General features: G+C 41.8%; 1 protein-coding gene across 5 annotated transcripts in view; it reads left to right on the top strand.

Annotated features, from left to right (window-relative positions):
• rbm47 (RNA binding motif protein 47) overlaps positions 1-11,715 on the top strand; it is a 37,232-nt gene that overhangs the window by 22,370 nt on the left and 3,147 nt on the right. For 4 of the 5 annotated variants that reach the window (XM_051945384.1, XM_051945387.1, XM_051945385.1 and 1 more), the window contains 5 exons: positions 6,524-7,391; positions 7,525-7,855; positions 8,327-8,350; positions 8,831-9,040; positions 10,937-11,142. In XM_051945384.1, the coding sequence (XP_051801344.1) occupies positions 6,555-7,391; positions 7,525-7,855; positions 8,327-8,350; positions 8,831-9,040; positions 10,937-11,142 (1,608 nt within the window). In that variant the 5' untranslated portion in view covers positions 6,524-6,554. The remainder of the gene's footprint in view (positions 1-6,523; positions 7,392-7,524; positions 7,856-8,326; positions 8,351-8,830; positions 9,041-10,936; positions 11,143-11,715) is intronic. The other variant, XM_051945388.1, reaches the window with a different exon arrangement.

Consider the following 11,715-nt stretch of genomic DNA (forward strand, 5'->3'; position numbering starts at 1 on the left):
AAGTTTCCCTGTAGCAGTTTCTGCGCCTGACTGGGAGGAACTGCTTCCAGGAACACACAGTGTGGCCTGAACACTGTGGTGAACTCCTACAGGTCGTATCACACTGCAGAAATCAACAACAGCACTTCTGGTCTTGTGACACGCTACTCATTTACTTTTATGGATAATCAGTCATATTGGCTTTTTAGCCGAGATACTGATTACCAGCAGCACTGCTTTATGGCTCCATTTATTCCTGCTTATTCATTGTTTTGCCTATGAAGCAGAATCTAGTGTGTGTGTGTGTGTGTGTGTGTGTGTGTGTGTGTGTGTGTGTGTGTGTGTGTGTGTGTGTGTGTGTGTGTGTGTGTGTGTGTGTGTGTGTGTGTGTGTGTGTGTGTGTGTGTATGTGTGACCCTGGCCTTAATAGGGAGTCAGCTTATCACAGTTATCTACCACGGTCTAAGAAACACTATCTACTCACTGCTTGATAACTTATGATTCAGTTCTAAGTGATTGTGTTTGCACTGGCACTGTGTTAAATATAAGAAGAGTCTTTTTTAAACTTCTTTTTACTATTTTTAACCCACAGCATAGCACAACTTGTTTAAAATGGTTTAAAGAATTGGCAACAAATCTCATATAAAGTCCAAATCCAGGGATTCCTCTGTTGCTTGGACCTCCCAGAGCTATGAAAACACTTAAGAGAGCCGCAGTGTCACACAAACTGATATTAGTATAGTTTTAAATCAGTCTTTTTGAGCAAAATGTACCAAAAACTACACTATTTAGGTGATTTTGGAGATAATACAATCTTTTTCATAATCATAATTTATTCAGATTTTGAAAATGTAGATGGGATTCAGTTGAGTGGCACAAACAGACTAAGGATGCATTGTTGCTGTTTTTTTTGTTTTTTTGTTTGCCTTTTCATGGGTAAAAATTCCAGCCTTTTCTTCGGTTAATTTCATTTATTTTTAATTTAAACTTTGAATCTGAAGTAGTCTGCACTCCATTCCTGTTCACACCTGAAGGTTATGTGGTGTAAACAACATCTGATCAATGATTTAGTGAACATGTCCAATGATTAAGGGGACAGAGACAGTCTGTGTTATTTTTTGTGTGTCTCTCGGGTTTTGCTGTGTTGTTTAACGGTTAACCGTTGACCTGATGGCCTGATGGTCTTTCTGTTCGGTCAGCTGAACACCTGAACCCTCTGAGGCGATCCTCGGTCCTGATTGGCTCCCGCTAATGACAAACAGTTAATCTTTTATTTGACTGACCCCTCCTAGTTAAAATGAAGCCCTGATTTCAATGACCTCCTCCTCAACCCTCAGAATTTTTCTGGTTTTGGCATTGACACGTCTGGTGGTTACGCCAACACATGCACCTTCACATACATATTTTTACACACATCTTTAGGCACACCTTCTTCTTACTATTTGTATTCAGTTCACTTCTCCGTGTCACAGTAATTCATCTCACAATATGATTGGTATATCATCATAAAAACAAATCAAAGACGCCACGGCCCATTGAGCTGTCTGTCATTTGTGCTCGGATCTATTCTTGTTTTGTCTATCCATCACTCTCTGGTCTTTATGCTAACAGACTTTCTTCTTGCATGTTTACTCAGTTATAAAGGAGTGTGGCTGGTTTCAGCTGAAACTCTGCTGGCCGCACACTGTGACTTTCATCTTCTTCAATTCCCTCACTCCTTACTTTCAGAGCACTAAGTGGAGTTTTCTGTCAGAAATTCTGTCAAAGCGAGTGGCGTTGCCTTATTTGACTGTTTCATTCCCTCTCTCGTATCTCTGTCTGCTCTCTTGACTGCCCAGGAAGGTGTGTGCTGTTTGCTTAAGTTAAGCTGCACTAGGAACATGTTCACCGTTGTTATGTACAAAATACACACACATGGAGGCCGAAGCACACACACACACACACACACACACACACACACACACGGTTACAGTCTTGTGCTGACATGACATAAATCACTCTAGTGTCAACCAAATGTCCTTTCACTGTAACACAAACATGAGGAAGTATTCAAACTCCAGTCTGAGTGTTTCCTGCCCTTTTGACCATTTCTGCAGCTCTAAGCAGAAAATCATGAAAACCCACAAAAACTGCACTTCCCATCATACACCTCTCAGTCCGACAACATCTTCTGCTTTTTCTTCTTAGTGGAGAAGAAAGGTGAAGAGTTCAGAGCTGCAGCATCAAAGTAGCATTCAAAATTTAGCATTAAAAAAGCAAAGAGCAGCAAAGTGCAGTTAAAGTATCAGCAGAAACATCTGTGGAAAAATATGCAGTGTGAGCAGATGCATTAATATTTTTTTTTAAATTGCCAATTAAGCTTGTTAAGCTGAAACAAGGTTAGTTATTTTATAAAGCTAATATACTGTAAGGTGTTTAATAGTAAGTCTGATGCAAGAGAAAAGAAGAAAAAAGAAACTGTATCCATGATGTTGTGATGTACTGAAAAGCTGTACCTCTCTGAGTCTGGCACAGATGCATATATACAACATAGAAATGTATAATATGATGTATTATTAACAAATCAAAACAAAGAAACTCTATGAACAGAGTGATATGCGTACAAGCTAAGTATATAGCTAAAGTACGCTGTAGACGACAGTATAATAATAGATACATGTACATATAGAGGCAGGAAGGACAGTATGAGCTGTATGAACAGTGGACGTGAGATGATAAAAATAAAGCTGTGTACAGTGGAAATTTTCAAGTAAAGCACAAGTATTATACATCACTTAATGAATGCAGTTATTTACTTTCCATTATTAGTGTTTATGAGTTTTTTTATGCATTTCAAGACCAGTAAAGCTGTGATCTGTCCACGTACAAACTCAACTCACACAAGTACCTGTTTTAGCTCCACCCTCATCAGCTCTCATGCTTACAGCTCTTATTCAGTGTGTGTGTGTGTGTGTGTGTGTGTGTGTGTGTGTGTGTGTGTAGAGGAGGCTGGACTCTGTGCTCAGTGCCCTGCTGTACCTGTCTCTCATGGAGGTGGACTAACACTCCCAGAGCAGGCAGCCAAGCAGCGGAGCGCTGTGAAGCAACAGGGGTAGCTATCCTCCTATCTGACCATTCTCTGCTTCTGCTTCGTCTTTTCTTTCCCACCACTGTCCCTCTGCTATGGTAGCTTTCTCGAAATTTCTACTCTGTATCAATCTCACTTCACTCTCTCTCTGCTTGTGTTCGTTTTCATAGGGACTCACTGCTACTGAAGGAAAACTTTCTGTGACGTGAGCCTGCATGAAAAGTGTTGTTTTTATCAGTTATGTCTATGGATTTATCTCAGACTTGAAGGATGGTTTCATGAGAGCTTGCACGAGCCATGTAGTACTCATTCGCTGTGTTATCTGTTTGGTGTGCAAAAACAGCAGTGCTGGGGCTGATGTTATAGTTTCATTGATCCTATTGTGCTGCCTTGTGACCCTACTGGTAGGGGCTGCTGGGAGGACGCTGTGAACCAATCGCCTCCACGTGTCCACATGTGTGCATACAGCTAAGATGGCGGCTCCCATAGGCCTGTTTTACTCAGTAGACTGGATGACTGTCACTCAGGATAGAACAGCTAACTGAGAGATGCATTGTTCCTTACAGTTGCACATACTCAGATTTTCTTTGCTCCAGAATCTGCGACAAACTGGGAGCCAAAGAGACGTTTGTTTGCTTACAAACTTCTTAACAAATCCTGCATATTCTCCCAAGGGAAAAGCATATTAAAGGCAGCTTCGATTTATGATCAGGCTAGTGACATAGAAAATAAAATCTTCTTCCTCTTTTGTGCTGAGAGGAACAACTCTTCAGTCATGTCATGGCTCATTTGCTTGTTTGAAGAAAAAGATGAGAATTTGCCAGCAGTGGCTGGTCTGTGTTTGTGATATGATCCAGAGCGAAGCCTGTAAAAGCTTTTCGGTGCGCTCATAAAGCAATTCAGTCGTCAATAAGATGCAGTAAATAGGTTGAGAATCAGGTGCTTTTATCAATCATAAACACAGTTTAATGCACAGTCTCCACTGAACCACTTGAACGCAGCAGGTTGGTGCTGTTACCCAATCAAATCCCTGCTCTTTAACTTCCTCCACTTGCTTGGTCTCCACCCTCCTGCGCTGCTCTGAGTTCATAGACTTTGACCAGGTGAACTCTGTGTTTGAGCTCCGAACATCTTAGTAGATTATGTTGAACCTAACAATCGCGGTTGCTATTTTAACTGCAACAAAGAGGTCAAATCAGAACAGAAGTATCAGCCCTGAGCGGTCATAACTTTCCAAAACTCTTGCTGAGGCATCACCTGTAAATCTTTATGTTCTCTGTGAATAAACAGTGTGATTCATGTTCATTATGGTTAATTATCTACCGGTTTCTACCTCAGACACCCCCCCCACACACACACACACTCTCAAACACACATGACTGCTTGCGTCTATGTTCTTATAAAGTCAGAGCTGCAAGAAAATAAGAGTTTTTTGACCCTTGATAGTCTTTTAGGTTGTGTTTTCCTTCTCCTTTCATTGCCTCTTCTTATCTTTACTTTTTGGTAACATTCTTCTTCAGCTTGATGCCAAAGGATCACACATACACACCACCTATTCCTATATTTTTAAAGTTGTGCAAAGGAAGAGAGATTAAAACTGACCATCTGAGTTTCGCTTCTCTTCTGACACAGTCAGCACTGAGGAAGTTAGGAATATCTCCAAGTGGTCAAAAAGCAGGAAGCAGGCGACCCCATGCCAAGAAAGATTTTTTGACACACACAAGAGAAAAAAAAAGGTTATTTTTGTTGTGTCACCCAGAATTTGGCATGTGAGACAGAGTGTCGACCTCACAGCGTTACATAGCTTCACTTTTATCACCTAGCAGAACTCCCAAAGTGACTATTGTCCTCCCTTTGTCATCAGTCCGGCAAGATAAGGCCGATAAGAGATGGAGTCGTGTTAGCGCTTGACACGAAAGAAGGAACAGAGGGAGGGAACATCGAGCTGTCAAAGCTGAGAAAGAAAACACACAAAAGCAAATAATGAAAGATATATTAAAACATGATAATGGGACAACTGTAGAAACTACTACTACTGAACACTTCTACGTACATGCAACTGACTGCTGCCTAAATATTGAAGAGGAAACAGCATCCTGTATTTAGGCACAGTTTGATGTCCTCTATACCCCTATTTTGACCCTTTAGTCTTCTGTAGAAATATCAAATAGATAATGAAACTGCTTAATGGAATTACAAATGTGCTATTCAAATTTGCCCCGTTTGTGTCTTGCTTATCTAATATTACACAAATTTCTCTTTTTGTTGTAATAAAATGATATTTTCAGAGTTTTCATCCCTCTGTGAGGTAGACTGCAGTGATTTTATGTTCTACAGCCTTGGCTAAACGAACAGGTGTGTGTGTGTGGGAGAGTGGGATATTGGGTCAGGTCAAATGAGTGTGCATGTTACCATGGTTGCTTGGCTTTGTAGTGTTTTACCTTTGGTGACTGCCTCACCTATCTCTGTAGAAGTCCAGGCAGTCTTATGACGCACAAAAACACATACACAGATCGCCTTCCTAACAAGCAAGAGGTTGTTATTTTTCTTTAAATTTGCTGACAGTTTTTGTAGTCCGACCTGATTGGTTGCCTCAGCGTTGTACGCAGCGTGGAGATTTGGGGATTTAAGAAGCTGTGGATTTTTCCGTTCTGAATGCCGGCTGTGTTGGAAAATAACAAAGTAAGAGGTTTATTCTTGGGAAGCCGATTTCTGATTGTTCTCTGTTCCCTTTTTTATGGTTGTACCCCTTAATGAGAGGGCGCACACACAGAAAAACGCAGACACACACACACACACACATTGAAGCTGCGCCCACACACTGTAGATATAACATTCATATCGATAAGGAAGTTGAAAGTCCAACTCTGTCTTGTGGTGAGTGTGTGTGTGAGTGAGTGTGTGTGTCTGCAACAGGTTCATATGTAAGACAAATTAATGTACACGGCTTTCTGCCACACTATGGGGTCGTATTTTATACAGAATTCCTCATACAGCTTAACTCACACACACACATGGACACACACACACAGTCACACATGCACACAGAGCATGTGACCTAGTCATACCCAGTGAACCTTGAGCTGGAGTTTTCACGGTTTACAGCCCTTCATTCTCTCTGATAGGGGTCAGAGGTCAGCAAGGGATCTGAGGGACTCAACAAAACAAGATTGTAAAACCACTGATAACGGAAGGCGCCCTGGGGATTTATAGATGCTGTATTTCCACTGTCGTACCCAGGTCACATAATGTGTCTCTGTTAGTTTGTTAGGCAGGTAATCTTGCAGGGAAATTGCTAATCGCTTTTCTCTATCTCAACAAGGAGCCACATTATGCATATTTGTTCGTGCCTACTGATCGTTACCTGGATTTCTTGCTTCCCTTCCTTCTTGTATTTGCTTTCTCTCTCTTTACAGTAGCTGTGATTGACAAAACTAACTGAAATTTAATAAACCTGTCTCTCTTATCCTCCTTCAGACCCAAAATCTGATTGGATGGTTTTGTCAGAATGACAGCCGAAGATCCTGCTTCCTCCTCAACCATGAGCAACAACGCTGCCCCATCCAAACCCTCCAAACCCTCCGGTGCCTCCCACCACTCTCTCCACGGACAGATCAACATCCCTGAGGGTGTTGCTGGCGCTCCCAATGAGGCTGCACTGGTATCCCTGATGGAGCGCACCGGCTACACTATGGTTCAGGAAAATGGTCAGCGCAAATACGGACCCCCTCCTGGTTGGAATGCTCCATCTCCTCCTCGAGGATGTGAAATCTTTGTTGGCAAGATCCCTCGGGACGTTTATGAGGATGAGCTGGTCCCAGTGTTTGAGTCCGTAGGTCGTATCTATGAGATGCGTCTGATGATGGACTTTGATGGGAAAAATCGAGGGTATGCATTTGTGATGTACACAGAGAAACATGAGGCCAAGAGGGCCGTGAGAGAGCTCAATAATTACGAAGTGCGGCCCGGGCGGCTGCTGGGGGTCTGCTCCTCCGTGGACAATTGCCGTCTTTTCATTGGTGGCATTCCCAAGACCAAGAAGCGTGAGGAGATCCTGGAGGAGGTCTCTAAGGTGACGGAGGGTGTATTAGATGTCATAGTTTATGCCAGTGCGGCAGATAAGATGAAGAACCGCGGCTTCGCCTTCGTAGAGTATGAGTCGCATCGTGCAGCCGCCATGGCTCGCAGGAAGTTGATGCCTGGACGTATTCAGCTGTGGGGCCACCAGATCGCAGTGGACTGGGCTGAGCCAGAGATTGATGTGGATGAAGACGTGATGGAGACGGTGAAGATCCTCTATGTCAGGAATCTAATGATGGAGACCAGCGAGGAGACGATTAGACAGGTAGGACTGGTTAAATGTGCAGTTTACAGGTTTCAGTATGAATGCTTTAAAACCATGTCTGATGGGATCTTAAGGAGTCACCTGCAATGATCTTTTTTTAATTGAAAATTCTGTCTATTTTTCTCTCAACCAGGTTTTCAGCCAGTGGAACCCTGGATGTGTAGAACGTGTAAAGAAGATCCGTGATTATGCTTTTGTCCATTTCACCTCCCGGGATGACGCTGTGCTGGCTATGGACCACCTCAACGGCACAGAGGTAGAAGGGTCCTGCATCGAGGTGACGCTTGCCAAGCCGGTTGATAAAGAGCAGTACTCACGCCAGAAGGCTTCTAAAGGGGGAGTTTCTGCCACTCCAGAGGCTACTCAACAGAACTACGTTTACCAGTGTGATCCGTACACATTGGCTTACTATGGATATCCCTACAACACTCTCATTGGACCCAACAGGGACTACTTTGTTAAAGGTTAGAATTGATTTTTTTTGCCTCTCTGTCAGTAATGTTGAGCTGCGACAGCCAGAGTTTCTCTTAAAGCCAATGTTTTTTTGTAAATGTTGGTTGTAGCAGAAACTCTTTGGGCTAATGCGCTGCTATAGATCTCATGACGACATCCAAAAATGCTACTGTAAGAACCATAATAAAGACACGTAGCAATGCAAAGTGATTTTTACATGTTAATGGTGGCTAAGATGAAGTATGATTTACTCTTTGATGAAAAACATTTCACTTGACGAGAGTTTTGAAAAATCTATAACTTGATGAGGGTTTGTGGCTTAAAATCAGAACCGTGTTCAAAGACAAAGATAAAAACAAGCTGATGGACCAATGAATGCTTATCCCATTACCTTAAATGATTGATTACATATGGTCTTGGGTGGTAGCAGGAAAATCTATTTGACTTTCAACAATCATTGTGTTTTGGTTTTCTCTCCAAAGGAACCCCAATGATACAGAACAATGGTAATCTCTCACATCCTTGTTCCTTCTTATTCCTTTAATGACCAATGAGCTTTCTTGCCATGTGACAAACTGTTCTAACACCATCCTTTTCCTGCTGTGCTGTCACCTCCCATTTCCCATGCTGGATTATTACTGAGCTCACGATGAAGCTACAAACATCTTGGAAGACCATTTCACAGTGCTACGAACTTGCATGACTGTGTCTAATCTTAGAGTCAGAACAGCGCTCAGGAATGAGGCCAAACTTGACCCAAAGCACTCCAAAGAAATGCTGAGCAAATATAGATAAGAAATTTCCAGTTTTAGTTGTTCTTCGTGAGCAAACTGTAGAGCTACATTACTCTCCAATGCAAGTTCTAATATCTTGAGAAGAACTTTCAATTTCTAAACCCATCATAAAATCTTACTGCCCAACAAAAGTTGCCCCTGCTGCCCAAGTCCACAACCCCTGACGTCATATTACTTTAACTGTATTTTAAGCAGGTACTGTGCGAGGTCGTGGTCGTGCTGCAGCAGGTACTCGTAACCCTGGACCACGGGGGTCATACCTCGGAGGTTACTCTGCCGGTCGTGGCATCTACAGCCGCTACCACGAGGGCAAGACCAAGCAGCCCGAAAAGCCATATGAGCTGATGCCCAGTCTGGAGCTTGCTGCTTCCGTCAACCCAGTTGGCATCAAACCTGGCACAAGTCAGTGAGATAGACATATCCCTCCATATCCTCGCCCATCTCCCATGCCTCTACTAAACCTTCCAGCCCTCAATTCTCTCGCGTCTTTGGTTTGAGGAATTTTTTGTGAATCAAGATTATAGCTGTTGCTGGATGGTCATGCGCCAAAGGACTTTCTGTCTCTGATTCACAGTAAAGACAAATGACACAAAACATGTGTCCTTTCCAACATGACCAGAAAGTAGCAGCTTTATTTTATTCCTCTTTCCCTTTTCCGTTCTCCTCCACATCACAAATTTGTCTTTCTGGGTGTTCAGACTGAAAACAGTGTTGTGTTAAAGGGCCACAAGTGGCTGCCTGCAGTTTAATTTTGCTCACTGGTGAGCTACAACTCAGAAAGACCAGGAATATGAGCTCCAATAGTAGTAGATGACTGCACAGTGGTCTAAAATACTCTTATGATGAATTTTACAGCTTTGTGCAACCTGGTTACTTCACAGGTTAATGTTCCAAGAGCTTATCTGATTCATTAACTCAATTCTTCTCCAGAAAATTACATTGTGTTGACTTTTTTGCCAAATGATACGGCTTTTTTGCTGAGTTATTGCCACCCCCAGTGCAGTAGCATCAATACAATGAATGAGGCAGCCTTGTTTTTTTTCACACACTGCTTTTATCTGTCTCGAACAGTGTTTTCGCTCTGTGTTTTCAAGATCACATTTTATGCACCCACACAACTCCAGTTTTGACTTTTGATGGTTAATAATGGCTTGTCTTTTCATTTTCATCAGAACAAAACAAAAAACAATGAACAAAAAGAAATATATGATTCACAAAATACCTGCCTTCTCTATTCAGTGTGAAGTTTCTCTGTAAGAGCAGCTGCTTTAGCTTCGTTAGCATTACAGCAGTTTCAGTCAAGAATGGAGCTGAAGTGCAAAACCATAAATTCAAACAATAAAGATGATAACGTCCACTTTATTTTGAGAGAATAACACCAGTGTTATAGCCCATCTACAGTAACTGTAAGTGTTTAGTTTTTACAGTATCATTAGTAGGTTAGTAAAAATCCTTCTCTTTTATTTCATCTTCTTTTATGGCAATCAGCAGAAGAAAATGCCACTACGTTAAAAAGAACAGAGGAAATCCAACTCACATTAGGAAATAATCATGAACCATCACAGAAAATAAGGTTTCATGTTGATGTGAGTGGATTATTTAAAGTCTTTGTACATTTTATACTGTACAAGAATGAAAGGCAGGACGTTTAACAGACATAATTTCAACATATTAAAAAACAAACACTGGTATTATTCTTCATTCTTTGACTTTGTAGCTAAAATTTGTAAACCTAATTGTTTTGTCAATGTAATCATCAAAACTAACTACCTTATTAACATTGTGTATTTGATGATTGGAGGTCCAGTGGACTTTACTGATGTTCCTTCTGGAATTATTTCAATCTGGAGTTCGGCCTCAGTCCCAGTCTGTATGGAATCACAGGATCACCAGCAGATTAAAAAGACTTTAGTCCATCTGAAACAATGACTGATGTTGTGTTTGCTGTGTGCCTGTGTGTGTGTGTGTTGGAGCCCTGGGGTTAATCCACAGTTCAGCAGCATCATAATCCGAATCACACCCCAACGACAATTTGTGTAACTTATTTTTTCCCGTCTTGCCTAAGTTGTATCCTTCACTCTCTCTCTCTGTGTTGTTTTTCTTCATGTCTTTAGTATCTCATATTCTTCTGTAGTTTACCTTCAGATCTCAGCATGATTTCATGTGTTTGAGCATGGATGCATGTGTTTGTCTCCTGCTGTTTCTTCCTCTGTAGCGTCAAAACTTTACCTCTCGCTACACTCTGTTGGCTGTAGTTGCCCAGTCTGTTTCAGCTTTCATTTTTCTGTCTATGTGCAGTGGCATTGCCGACTCTGGGTGGGCAGTACCCAGTGTTCAGTGCTGCTCCTGCAGCCAAGCTGATGGAGGAGGGGAAAGTGCACACAGTGGAGCATCTCATCAACCCTCTGGCCATGCAGCACCCTGAACACACCACCACCGCTGCTGCTGCTGCTGCTGCCGCTGCCACCGTCCTACCAGCAGTGTCCACCCCGCCACCCTTCCAGGTCTGTGTCGTGATACAGAAGTATCCTGGTAAAGCTGTGGAATGTCCCGGCTCAAACATTGGTTGTTTGTTTAAGACACTGCACTGCACTTTGGTTTGTGCATCATGAGGAATTTATGGAGCAAGTTTCTTGTTGAGGTTGCTAAACTGATTCACTAGTTTTTCACTGCACATTTAGATCAATGTCAGACTTACAAGCAGTTCCCTCTGGGACCTTGAAACCCTACATCTATATACACTACCAGTCAAAAGTTTGGATACATCTTCTAATTAAGTGGTTTTTATTTAATTATTTTATACATTGTAGATCAATACTGAAGACATCAAAACTATAAAAGATACATATGGAAATATGCTGTAAACAAAAAGTGTTAATCTTCAGGAATAATCTACAATGTAGAAATAATACAAATAAATAAAAAGCATTGAATGAGAAGGTGTGTCCAAACTTTTGACTGGTAGTTTAGTTGTCACTCTCCAAACTTGCAGATTTGGTTTGTTTAGCCTGAGTTTGTTAGCTTCATGTGATAAAAGATCATTACACGGTTATGGTCTACATTTACTTAGTTGTATT

Source organism: Acanthochromis polyacanthus, chromosome 3 (assembly GCF_021347895.1).
Source record: "Acanthochromis polyacanthus isolate Apoly-LR-REF ecotype Palm Island chromosome 3, KAUST_Apoly_ChrSc, whole genome shotgun sequence".
In the NCBI taxonomy this organism is placed as follows: Eukaryota; Metazoa; Chordata; class Actinopteri; family Pomacentridae; genus Acanthochromis; species Acanthochromis polyacanthus.